Genomic DNA, 13,299 nt, shown 5'->3' on the forward strand with positions numbered 1-13,299 from the left:
CCCGCCACAGTAGATACCTGTCTGCCCAGCAGCGTTGGTGTGTGTGTGTATTAAACGTGTTCATTCTCCTCCTTGCTTCAAGGGGGTAACAGAGGCTCAGAATGCTTTTACGTATGGTGTAGCTGCGATGAATACTAATAACTTTCATAAGTATTGTTCAATAGGGGTAACTGTTCCTTGAACTGATTTATAAATCTGTTCACCTGTTTATGAAAATGTCAGTCTGTTAGGAATTCATGCTAACAGTGATCAAAATGCCATTTAATAGCAGTAATGTAACCATCGGATACCTGTGGGTGTCTGATTCTGACACAGTAGGAGACGGTTGTAAGAACGTGTTGTGGGCGTGTGCAGCACACGGGTGTGTGTTATCCTAGGTGCCTTTGGGGAAGTCCGCTTTTACCTTCAGCCTTTACCTACTCACTGTACTTCCAGATCAGGACACCGAGACCTGGTCGGGCACAGTGAGGTACAGGGTCTGCAGCTCCAGTGCCCCAGTTGGTAGGAGAGGGGAATGGTCGTGCTCTTCAGACTTACAGAGTAGGGCCCAGCCTGTCGCAAGTAGGGCAAAGGGGCTTTGAAACCTGCCCCTCCTTTCTATCATGTGCAGTCTCCCCAGAAATGATCTGGAGTACACGGGCCACAGGGAAGTACGCTGGACCTGGGAGCAGTGAAGTCACCGTGGAGGACATTTCCTTTGCCTGAGAGGAGAACGAGCGGGCAGTTATTTGGGGGAGGCTTATAAGCAATTAGGAAAAAAAAGATGGTGAATCACTTGGGACATTTTTGCCTTAATTAGCTTTGCTTTAACTGTGTGGTTCCCCCCATCATATTAATTTCACATGTGCTCAACAAATACTTACTCCAGCCACTGTGTGAGGCACTAGACCTAAAACAGACATGGCCTTTGCCATACTCCTGCATTTTATAGTGGAGTTGGAATAGACTTTAATCAAATAATCCTATAACTATTGGATTATGAGCTGTGGTGAATACTATAAAAAGATATTTAAAGGTGCAATGAGGGCATTCAACCTGGGAACCTGGACGAGTCCCCCAGACGAGTGTTGTGGGGCTGAGGGAAGATTCCCTGAGGAATGATGCTTGCACACAGACCTATCATTACCCCATTACTTGAATATTTGAAACATAAAGGAAGGCCAGGCCTTGGGCTATCCTGTAATACCATAAGGGCCACAGCCTCCAAACCTGTAGGTGCACTTGGTGAAAGACTGTTTCTAAATTTAGAGTCACGGTGAGACTACTGGGAAACAAGCAGTGCCAAAACCAGGCAAACTTAGCAGGATGTTTTATATCGTGGGGAAGTTTCTGAGATGGCAGAAAGCTTTCCTGAGAGAATGCTTGCAGCACTAGGGTAGAAGAACCTTAGTCCTGCCATGCTGCTTGGAGTAACTAATCCTGAGAGAATCGTCTGTGTTCTGTGAAGTGAGGCCAGACCTCAGCGTGAAAGCCTGTTCCCGGCACATCTTCTCTTTCTGGCGTTAATGGACTTGTGCACCTGTTGGCGATGGATTTCAGGCCCCTACCAAGCCCTGTCTTCTGTGGTGTAATAAACAAGTCATTATCTGATTGTTCTTCCAGCTTAGACGACCTTGACTGCGGGTGCACCTTGTCTTTTAAGTGCTCGGTGCAGCCAGGCTGCACAGAGGCCAGGCTCAGGAAGTTCCGGTTTGTAGGTCTTAGCTAGTTCCCGAGCACGGTGAAAGGGGAGATTCCATTTACGACAGCAACAGTAAAATACAATGTCCAGAATGAAGCCTCATAAGAAACTGTGGAAACCATGGAACTTAAAACCACTGAAGGAATGACAAAATTCCACTAAATAAATGTTTGATAAGAAGATTCAAAGTTAAAAATCTCCATTTTCCCTAAATTGTCCTAGGACCCACTGAGTTCCCAATCAGAACGTCGAGAACTTCCTTTTCTTCTGGACTGATACTAAGTAAAACGATATTAAAATGAGGTATGGAGCACTCCCACGAGTCATCGCTGCCAAGATCACCAACAAAAGAAGGAACAGTGTTATGCCAAAAAGCACCATGGCCACGTGCAGCCTCTTCACTACACCAGCTGCACCCATTGTGTGCCCAAGGACAAGGCCATCAAGAAGTTCGTTATTGGAGGGCCGCCTGGGTGGCTCAGTCAGTTAGGCATCCAACTCTTAATTTCAGTTCCGGTCATGATCTCCGGGTTGTGGGATCGAGCCCTGCATTGGCTCCTCACTGAGCATGGAGCCTGCTTAAGATTCTGTCTCTCCCTCTGCCCCTCCCCCGGCTCGTGCATGCACACTCTTTTCTCTCTCTAAAAATGAAAAAATGAAGTCATTATTGGAAACAAAGTAGTGGCCGCCACTGTCAGGGACATTTCCAAAGCAAGTGATTTCAACACCTGTGTCCCACCCATGGTGTATGGGAAGCTCCTTTCCTTTGTGAGTCAGGCATCGTTGTCATGACTCTGGGTCCTGCCCCACAACCTCCACCAAAATCCTTGTGAGAACTAAGTCCTTAAGACTGAAGAAAAACTGTCCTCTGGAAAACAAGGAAAGAGGAGTAATGCTTGCACTCCCCTTTCCAAACATTACATCCCTTTGATCCTCGGACGGAAGGAGACAAACAGATCAGTGACCAGAAAAGATTTTGTGTGTGTGGACAGATTAGGATGTGGTTTAGTAGAAGAGGAAATGATGACGTATTCTGTAAAAACACATGTTGCACACGTACGTATCGAACAGATAGTCTGAATTTGCGTGAATCTGCATTATTATCATTGCTTATACACTTAAAGTTTTCAGTGGAAATCCCTGAAGGATTGTGGTTTTGATGGAGGTCTGGCAAGAAACTACAGTTAAATCCTTTATAAAGTGAAGGTCTGTTTTGTAAAGGGGGGCTCGTGTATTGAGAGTAATGACATTTCTGGGGCACCTGGCAGGCTCAGTCGTGGGAGCCTATGACTCTTGATCTCGGGGGGTCATGGGTTTGAGCCCCACGCTGGGTGTAGAGATGACTTAAAATAATAAAATCTTTTAAAAAATTAAAAATATTTCTAAGACTGTTTCCAGTATTTTTAAAAAATCAACTTCAGTTGTTTCATCTTCGTCCTTTTAGTTCTTTTCAGAATTTCTTCTTGTCTCTGAGCAAGGCGAGAGCCTGGGAGGGCAGAGGAGAGAAGGAATGAAAAAGAGTCACTAAAATAGAGCTAGAAGAGAGGAAGTGGGAAAGTTCACTGTTGAACGTGGCTTCAGACCTGTGATTGAAATCACATCCCAACATTTGTTATTTTATTTTTAGGAAGAAGTGATGGTTCTGGAGAGAATCTTACTCCAGACCATAAAGTTTGATTTACAGGTGGAGCATCCATACCAGTTCCTCCTCAAATATGCAAAACAACTCAAAGGTAAGGGGGAAAGTTACATAAAGAACTTCTCATTGTGAAATCAAGTCTTTACGATGATTTGATGGCACTCGGATTATGCTTCTTGAAACAGGACAGCAGAAGAGTTGGGTGTATGAGCATGTGTGCCCGGGACGTCAGGCGCCCAGACAGCCCAGTAATGGAGCTCTTAGTACTGCTTCCTGTCAGCTGTCGACACATTCTGCCATTCAGTTGCCAAGTGATAGGAGGCAGGAAAATGAGTCAGAATTTTTTAAATGGCCTAATAAAATCTGCCTCGGAGCAGGCTTCCCGTAAACGGTGGTTCAGCGCAGATCGTGTGGGAAGAGAACAGACAGGACTCGGACCCACCCGTGTGCCCTCTGTTCCCAGGCAGCAGCTCTTTGTTGTGTGTTGGGACGGTGCTGAGCACACAGTGGACTTGAACTAAATGGTGCTTTTTATGTGCTCTTTCACTGTTATTGTCACTACTAATTTACCTTTTTCTTCCCATTTCTAGGTGATAAAAACAAAATTCAAAAGTTGGTTCAAATGGCATGGACATTTGTAAATGACAGGTACATGTGTTCGAATGTCGGTCTAATTGTAGTTTTTAAAATAGGGACTTTATGGGTCACTGAATCCAGACTCCCTGTTTTGTACTGAGGACTCCGACTCACCCAGCTTGAAGGGCCAGCTAATGGCAGAGCTGGGGCCAGCGTCCAGGAGGTCGGCTTCCCAGCAGAGGGATGCCCTGCCATGTCTCGAAGCGAAAATGTCATCCCCGGTTTAAAACATAGTCCAGAACAATACACCAGAGAACTGGGACAACTAAATACTTAGAACCCATTTGGTTCTGCACAAATAGACTTTCTTGTAATGGTTTTAGAGCCTGGCCATTCTTAGAGCCGGGGATCCGATGAGGTGCTGTGCGGGGACAGACGGCCTGCGTGTGGAGGGGCCATCACTTGAAAACATGGTTCAGTGATGAGGATTTCAACAGTTTGAAGAACATGAGCTATGTTCATTTGTATTTTGTGACATAGCAGTTTTTTAATGTGCTAGCATCCTGAGTCTTTAAAGAACAAATTAGTAACTGTGGCTAAAGTAACTTATTTTGGTACCTTTAGAAGACTTAACACTTGTCGCTTTTATTTCTAATTCTTTATTTGGGTCATTTAGAGAGGAAAAAGCAAACTGATATTTAGTTGTGGCATCTACTGTCCGTTCATTGGGTGACAGAGCTGTTTGCTCCGACTCACGCCGCCCCTTTTTCTTGTCGGTCTAGTCTCTGCACGACCTTGTCACTGCAGTGGGAGCCAGAGATCATAGCGGTGGCGGTGATGTACCTCGCAGGGCGGTTGTGCAAATTTGAAATACAAGAATGGACCTCCAAACCCATGTATAGGAGATGGTGGGAGCAGTTTGTGCAGGATGTCCCTGTGGACGTTCTGGAAGGTATGGCATGCTGGGCTTTCCTGAGGGGGCTCCATGGTTAGGGGATCCTTCCCTGTCAGCCTTGAGTCCCGAGAGTGGACTTCCCCACACAAGTAAATGTAAGCCGTTCCTCAGAAACACCTTTACTCTAGTTCCCTCAGAACGTCTGCTCTGTCCCCGCTGTGCATAGCAGAGTTTGGGGGAATCACAGATGTGATCCCTGCTCATCGGACCCTGTAGGGGAATCGTAGCCGGAAGGGGAAATGGGCTGGTTTTTTCCTAGGCAGATTAATCTGTGACAAATGTAATTGTCCATCATTCAGACATCTGCCACCAAATCCTGGATCTTTACTCACAAGGAAAACAACAGATGCCTCATCACACGCCCCACCAGCTGCAGCAGCCCCCGCCTCTCCAGTCTACACCGCAAGTGCCGCAAGGGCCACCGCCCCAGCCAGCTCCAGGCTCCGACCCGCCGCAGCCACAGCAGAAGGACGCGCAGCCGCCCGCCCCACAGCCCCCGCCGCAGCAGGCCCCGCCGCCCAAGAAGCCGTCCCCGCAGCCCAGTCCTCCCCGCCCAGCGAAGCGAGCCGTGGTGAGTGGGCCAGGCAGCCCCAGGAGCGGCCTGCTCTCCGGGGAGGGGGGCGGGGGGCAGCACCAGGCTTGTGCAGGACACTGAGCAGGGAGGGCGACCCCTGGCCTCGCCACCTGGTCAGAGGAGGGGGGCCGCAGGCAGCCGGGGAGGGCTCCGTCCTCCTCCAGCCACTGCTGCCTGCCTGCCTGCCTGCCTGCCTGTGTGTGTGGTGTGTGTGTGTGCGTGTCCCGCTGACCAGCAGGATGTCTCATCTGTGTGCTGCCTGCTAACATCGGTGTCTCCAGTCTGGCTTTTTTGTGTTTGGTGCTCTGATGCGGGGTGTTTGTGAAAGTTTCTCCCCACAACAACAGCCCAGCCAGTAGAGGGAACCAGGGGGGATAAACACATGTCAGCAAACAGCTCATCGAATTTAGGCCAGTGCATTAGAGGCCCTGAAACTTAGTGTCGTTCGGAAGCCACTGTTGAAAGTGCTCGGTGGTCCCGTCCGACCGGGGAAAGGGAAGAAGGAAGGAAGCAGAGGGTGATCTCCCAGGTGTCCAGTCTGCCCTGCGGCTCTGAGCCAGAACTGGTTTCTGTCTGGAGCTGTGTTCTGTTGCTGCGATTTCTGTTGGGGCCTGGATAATCTGTTTTTCCTCACTGCACCCCGGGTCTTGGTTAACACTTGTGTATTATTATCTTTTGTAACAGGTTGTTTCTCCCAAAGAAGAGAACAAAGCAGCAGGTAACTTCCTGTTCTGAGGGGGCTTTTTTAGCTTTAGATGTCTGTTTATCAAAACTTTAAATCCTTAGTTAACATTTCTGCAAGATTTAGATTGCCCTTAAAATTTACCCTTAGAGTCCATCCAGAACTTTACCCTGCCTGTGTTTTCAGACTGTATTCTGACCAAAGTCATCAAAAAACATGAGCAGCCATAAAAATGTACTTAGTAGCCTATATACAAATGTGATCATGAACATAGGAGGAGGGTTACAACAGTGTTCCCTTTCTAGAGGTTTGGTTCAGCCCACCGCAGTAGACAGTAACGGGCCTGGGGGGGTCCCCGTCCTGAACACCAAGTGGCAGAGTGGCAGGCAGACAGGATGGCAGTGACAGGCGGTGCTGTTGCCCAGAGAACCACCCTGTGTCCCAGCCCTGCTGCTTATGCAGGCTGGACCTCTTTCAAATACTGCTTGGGTTTGGGTTTTTGGGGGGTTTTTTTAGAGCCCAAAGTTGGTTAATTTTTTTCTGTATTGGAAACAAATGGAAAGGGTGAATAAAATCTGCAAGATCACAGAACAGAAATTTAGAAGTCTTTGTCCCTGTGTCATGGGCCCTGATGTGCTGAACTCTGAAGGCACAGCAGTGTTTACTCATTTCTGCTTCTCTGTTGCTAAGTTCTAGGGTGGGAACTCAGTGAATGATTTATTGGACTGTTGTGAGATCTTCAAGTTACAGTAAAGCTACGTTTTTCTCAGGGTCTTTGGGGAGATGATGAGTTCAGTACACAGGTGAATTTTTCTTCTGCTCCATCTGGGCAAAAAGTAAGTGTGAGACCCAAGGGTGGGCTGCGTTCCTCGCCACGTGGATGTACAATCGAGCTGAGCCGCTGTGCTAGACCTGTACATCTGTACGAGGAGGAAACAAGCCACTGGTGACCTTGGAGGAGGACTGGCCTTTGAGCACCTGGAGCTGAGCTGGGGGGTTGGGCCTGTAGGTGGAAGGATGCAAGTGGGCAAAGGAACTGGGAACAGATGGAGAGGAGGTCTGACTAGAATGTGAAGAGGTAGAAGGGAGGAGCTTTGATGGGACTGAAAGTGTGATTGGAACCGGAGTCCACGTGGAGGAATGTGGATTTTTGCATAGGCAGTGGGAGCCACTGAAGATGTTTGAGCAGGAGGATGGCAAAGTCTGAGTCCATTTTATAAAAAGTTTCCTGGCGGCAGTAATAGGACAGATGGTTGGGAACGGGGAGAAGCTCGCAAGCCTCTCAGTGAGACATGGTGAGGGCAGTCAGAGTGGCAGCCTGGGGCCCACAGATGGAGGGTGCAGACACAGCCTGCAGGTAGGACCTGGACCACGCTGTGTGCTACGTGTCCCTAGCTGCGGGGGGCTTTCGGGCGCTGAAGTGTGGCCAACCCAAATCATCGTGTATCCTTAGTGCAGAATACACACCAGATTTCTAAGCGTTACTAAGAAAAAAGAATGTAAAAACTCTTACTGATAAATTTTTATGTTGATCACACATTGAAGTGATCAGATTTTTACACATCAGATTAAATTAAATATTAAATTCCCTTTTTTCAAAGGTGACTCCCAGAAAATTTTAAATCACATGTGTGGCTCTTCTGTTTGGGGCAGCACTGATCTAGACAGCTTCAGCTCAGCTGGGGCAGGGTCGCAGGTGGGCGTCCGTGGTGACGATGACAGCAGTCACAGCAGAGCTGGGAAGGCATCATGTGAGCTGCTGGGTCTAGGGTGGAGCTCAAAAGTCAGGTCCACGGCTTTGGGAGAGAGAGAGAGAGAAGCTAGAGGCACAGATGTACCGTTCATCCACCTAGAGGAGAGAGGACTTGATCCCCCGGGAAGCGGATACAGACAGACACATCCCTGGACTTGGAATTCGGCCTGTTTGGGACAGAGGAAACCAGGACAGGCTCAGCGACGCTAGAGTAGAATCCGATCAGAACAGTGTACAAGCCAGAATAAAGTGAGTTTCCGTAAGAAAGGGTCAAAACATACAAGCAAGCACAAAGATGGGAGTGCTTTTTCCATTACGTGTACACACTCCCTACCCTCATAAACACAGGATACTGGGTTTAGTGTAGCCTGGCGTGGCTACTGAGTGTTGTCGCTGTGGGTGCTGGTTGCCCGTAGCTGCTGGACCCCGACGGGTGGGCTGTGTGCTCCGCTCCCAAGTGTCCTGTTGGCTTTTACGCTGGCTCTGCGGCCTCTGGATCTTTTCTGACGTCGTTAATGTCCTTCTGACGTGCTGCCAATGGGAGCACATACTTGTGAGGAAGAAAATAGACTTAAAAGGTGCCCAATGAAGAATACAAAGGGGGAGGTTTCTCCCGTGAGCCCTCAGGGCTGGGTGGGGGGTAGGCCCCCCCCCTCCCCCCCGGGTAACCGAGACAGTATTTTGCTTCTCTCATATTGTTGGAAGGCCTTGTCCTGGATGGTCAGCAAGGAAGTCAGGTAGATGTGGAAACGGTTGTGGGAAGCCAGCAGGCTGTTTTACTTGGGTTGGGGGGTGGTGTTTGTTAGACTTGTTCGGTTCTCGTGAAAGGATTAGCACCTGATGGTTTTGCTGAGGTCTCCCTCAAGTTCCCTAAAGCTTTCGTCTCTTGTTCCCCAAAGAAATTCCTGAATGGCACATTTTCCTTTTTTTCTTTTTCTTTCATTATGACATGTTTATTCGCATGAAGAAGCATGAGTTATTTTTCAGTCTCCTTTTCCTTTTTAGAACCACCACCACCTAAAATCCCCAAAATTGAGACCACTCACCCTCCATTGCCTCCGGCCCACCCACCTCCAGGTAAGTGTCTCCTAAAAGCAGCGTGGGAGGGCCAGCTTTTCTCTCTGCTTTTTCAAAGGGCAGACTTGGGAAGGCCCGGGCCACATCTGTAGAAGGGAGACCTGGTAGCCAAAATTTTAAAAGAAGATAATGCCCAAGGATCTTTCAGAAAATGGTGTGTGTCTTTCACAAACCAGATCTTTTGAGGGTGTTGTAAATTCCAAGTATATCTGGATATTCTCTGGCCTCTCATGTGCATAAAGGCCAAACTGTGCAGGATAAGTAAGTGTAGAATCAGTTTTAGGAAAACAAAGCCCTGACGAAGCCCTGACAGTTTATGAACCTTGACCCGGCAGGACTGGTGTAGATCTTAGGCCCCAGTCTCTCACACGTCTGCTTTCTACAGTGGCAGGACATCGTCTGGGTACATTTGGAAGAGTAAGCAGCTGCTCAGAGTCGAGTGGAGAATAAAGCATGACGAGTTCTCGACAGGCCCACAGGGAACTGGGAAGCTTCCTTGGTGCCATGTAAACCCAGAGGAGAAGCCTCATAAGGGATATAGCGTTCTCTCCCTGGGGCAGCGTTCTGGAAGATGGAGCAGGAAGCTGGGGTGGGCAGAAGTTGTGTGTGTTCTGAGGGGTGCTGGGCCGGCCCGCCCCACCCTACGGCTCACGTTTGGGCGCCCAGCGCCGAGTGCCTGGGGCAGAGGTACCACGCATTATATTTCTTTCTGCTTATGGTCAGTCATAGCACTTTAGAAGCTTTGGGAAAATAGGGGCATCATTTTCTGCTTTGGGACAAATTCTACAGTTCCCATTCCAGTATGAAGCCTGCTTAAAAAGGCACCTGCGGTAGGTCATTTCAGTATTTATGTAGTATCTCCCCCGCAAGCAAGTGCAGATCCCCAGCTCCTGTGCCCAGGGGTGTGGCTGAGAAGAGGTGTGGTGGCCTGGGGAGCCCAGGGCAGGGAGAGAGCTACACACTGTCTCCTTCTGCTTCTCTGTTGGTGTTCTGGGGGCAAGGGTGTTCTGCGCACGGTGTCAGGAGCCCCGCAGAATGCCCGGAGCTCCCACCACGGGCAGCAGGCAGGAAGGGTGAAGGTCCTGGCAGCAGGTGGTGGGAGCCGGCTGGGCTGCTAGAAGGACCGCGGTGGGAGGGAGCGTGGAGTCCGGCAGCCGCAGTTGCTGGAAGTGGAGCTGGACGCAGAGGGATCGGGGGGCCAGGCCACAGGAGCTCACTCCAGCGAGGTCCCGTCACTACTTCATGGGAGGCGGGTGGAAAAGAAGGCTCAGAGGAGGAGCAGGATCTGTGGTTTGGGGAACCACAGTCCCTAATGAAGCGCAGGAGGCAGGAAGAGGCACTTAGGTCACCAGGGGTGTCTCCGAGGGCAGCCGGTGGTGGTGGCAGGTGTCAGAGCGAGGATGAAGAGAGCAGCACAGATGCCTGGAGAGACCACTTGTTCCAGGCCGAGTTACAGGGGACAGGCGGATGCACGGGTGACTTGGGGAGGCAGCGTTGTAGGTGACAGGAAGTGATGTCTCACAGGTGGAAGAGCGTGTTAGCGGACCCAGGCGCCGTGAAGTGACACACACAGGAATTCAAGGTGGTTGGCCCTTTTGTCCACAGGCTTCAAGTTCATACTTTATGTTCTCTGGTCAGCTTTGGAACTAAAAGGCCCCTGGTCCTACCCTGGAGCCCAGACTTCTCTGTAGGCATGCCGGACCTCCTGCCTTGGGCGGGCCTGCTGGTTCGTTCAGGGTGGGCCCCAGGGACGCGGCTGTCGGGCGAAGATGTCCCAGCTCACCTGGCAAGAGCAGTGAGGCCCCCGCGGACGCCCACCCTGGGCACGTTGCACGTCCGTGTCGGCACAGTCAGGCCTGCTCAGAGCCCCAGGGAGCACACGAGGCCACATGCTGGGAGACCCGAAACCCCTTCGTGGCCCTTACTCTTTGGTGTTCTCTGGACCCAGAGATCTTGGCTCCTGTGATTTGCCCTTGACTTCTGGGCTGCCTTGGGAATTATCCTAAGAACACACTTCTCAGTGATTGTCCACCGCTGGTGGGGTGTCCCGGTGTCATTCTGCAGGTATCTGCCCACGAATGCAGGGGGGAATCACAGGTAGAAATGTTGCAGTGAGGCTCTGGACGAAGGCAGCGGGGGCTGCGCTGGGAAGCACCACGGAGGGCGGCGCTCCTGAGGACGCGCTGGGGGCTGAGGTCACTTCTCTTAGCGAACTCCAGGCGGAGTGGCTCCTTTGGCGGCTTCACCGGGCCTGTCAGACTCGCTCGTTACGGTTTTAAATGTTGCCTCACTCACCTGCCCGACTCGCAGGCTTTGCGCTCGCTGCCCGTGCTGCAGACTAAGGTGACCTGGCCCCGGCCCCACGGTCTCGAGGCAGAGGCAGGCGGGCAGAAGGGCCCACTCCCGTCTGTGCTAGCGGGAGGGGCTCCGGGCACTGCAGGCTCGGCCTAGGCCGGGGTCGTGAGGACCGGGGGAGGGAGACGCGGCCGTGCTGGGGGGCGCGGGTCCTCGTGGGGGCAGCGGGCACCGGCGAGAGCTTCGCTGTTCTCTGTGACCTTGGCCCTGGGGAAGAGCAGCAGCCCCGCCGGTGCTATGGGGGGGGGGGGGGGGACGTGAGAACTCCGGGGAGCTCCTGGCTTCCGGGGTGGCCTTCCCCACCCTGAGGTCGTCCGTGGACGTGTCCCTGCACAAGGAAGCCCTGGGAGCCACCCAGGGCCAGGCAGTGACTTGTCTCTCCTCTGCAGACCGGAAGCCTCCCCTCTCCGCCCCCTTAGGCGAGGCGGAGCCCCCAGGCCCCGTGGACACCAGTGACCTTCCCAAAGTCCAGATTCCTCCTCCGGCCCACCCGGCGCCCGTGCACCAGCCGCCACCGCTGCCACACCGGCCGCCGCCGCCGCCACCCTCCAGCTACATGACCGGGATGTCCACCACCAGCTCGTACATGTCCGGGGAGGGTTACCAGAGCCTGCAGTCCATGATGAAGACCGAGGGCCCCTCCTACGGTGCCCTGCCCCCAGCCTACGGCCCGCCGGCGCACCTGCCCTACCACCCACACGTCTACCCGCCCAACCCGCCCCCTCCGCCAGTGCCCCCTCCCCCAGCCTCCTTCCCCCCTCCTGCCATTCCTCCCCCCACTCCCGGCTACCCCCCTCCTCCCCCCACCTACAACCCCAACTTCCCACCCCCACCCCCACGCCTGCCCCCCACCCATGCAGTCCCTCCTCATCCTCCTCCAGGCCTGGGCCTGCCGCCGGCCAGCTACCCACCTCCGGCCGTCCCCCCAGGAGGACAGCCACCCGTGCCCCCACCCATCCCCCCACCTGGCATGCCTCCAGTTGGGGGGCTGGGGCGGGCAGCCTGGATGAGATAACGTGATGCCTTTTTTTCCCTGTTTTTTTTAACAAGTTTTTCTAATCAACTTGAAGAGTAGTTTAAATGGGTAAGCGGCAGGGTACCTTCTATAATGCTAGACAGTCGCAGTATGGGAAGAAACGGCCCGGACCCGAGTTGAAGTTGGGGTGGTCCTCCAATCTGGAGAATGGGGCCAGGGGCTTTCAGTATAAGCCTGCGCAGCGCCAGTTTCGATCCGACCGCGCGCTTGGTCTCAGCTGGTGGCGTCGGGGGGTCCTGCACTGGGTTATTTGTACTCGTGAAAACGTTAACCAGCCATATTGGCTCAAGAAATAGCTTCAGTAAGGAGTGAATTTCCTTCTAGAAATCAGTGCCTATTTTTCCTGGAAAATCCATTTTAAATAGTCCAGTTCCATCTGAAGTCAAGCTGTTGTCATCGCTTTCGTTCCGTGACGTTCCCTCCCAACACCCAGTAGGTCAGACGAACCACTTTTTTGATTTGGAGATATTTACATCCTTTGTATTAAACTTATTTTGAAGGGGTTGCCTTGTTGGATGGCTTTGTTCTTTTTCCTCCAGAGAGAAGGGGAGAAATGTACTTGGAAAGTAATGTATGTTTACATCAATTTGCAAATTCCTGTACATAGAAATATATTTTTTAAGTGTGAATGTAACAACATACTGTGAATTCCATCTTGGTTACAGATACGGCTCCTTCGGTCATTTATCCAAATAAAACCCGTTCTGAAACGACCCTTTTGTTTCTTCTGCACAAGGTGGGGCCCCAGGCCGTAAGCAGCCCCAGGATGTGAAGTCCAGAGGGACGCTGGCCTCGCAAGCCCCAGGCCTGACCCCACGTCCCCCAAGGCAGCGCCCTTTTGGGTCTGTCCTCGCGGGCCAGCCCCCCACACCCTGTGCCTGCATGGGCTCCCCTCGGAGGAACCCGGTGCGTTCCGAACCGGCGTGGAAGTGTCGGAGGCGCCTGCGCAGAACATGGGCTCCTAGGACCCA

The 13,299-nt window shown here is 51.9% G+C and overlaps 1 protein-coding gene across 4 annotated transcripts in view; it reads left to right on the forward strand.

Moving 5' to 3' along the window:
* The window catches only part of CCNK (cyclin K), a 29,229-nt gene extending 16,188 nt beyond the window's left edge, over nt 1-13,041 (forward strand). For 3 of the 4 annotated variants that reach the window (XM_064571553.1, XM_064571554.1, XM_064571555.1), the window contains 7 exons: nt 3,309-3,414; nt 3,911-3,968; nt 4,679-4,848; nt 5,151-5,422; nt 6,110-6,143; nt 8,848-8,937; nt 11,682-13,041. In XM_064571553.1, coding sequence (XP_064427623.1) covers nt 3,309-3,414; nt 3,911-3,968; nt 4,679-4,848; nt 5,151-5,422; nt 6,110-6,143; nt 8,848-8,937; nt 11,682-12,307 — 1,356 coding nt within the window. In that variant the 3' untranslated portion in view covers nt 12,308-13,041. The remainder of the gene's footprint in view (nt 1-3,308; nt 3,415-3,910; nt 3,969-4,678; nt 4,849-5,150; nt 5,423-6,109; nt 6,144-8,847; nt 8,938-11,681) is intronic. The other variant, XM_045901503.3, reaches the window with a different exon arrangement.
* The last annotated feature ends 258 nt before the right edge of the window (nt 13,042-13,299 follow it).

This window comes from Mirounga angustirostris, unplaced genomic scaffold (genome assembly GCF_029215605.1).
Source record: "Mirounga angustirostris isolate CCGP_5_RB_7025 unplaced genomic scaffold, mMirAng1.0.hap1 SCAF_9, whole genome shotgun sequence".
NCBI lineage: Eukaryota > Metazoa > Chordata > Mammalia > Carnivora > Phocidae > Mirounga > Mirounga angustirostris.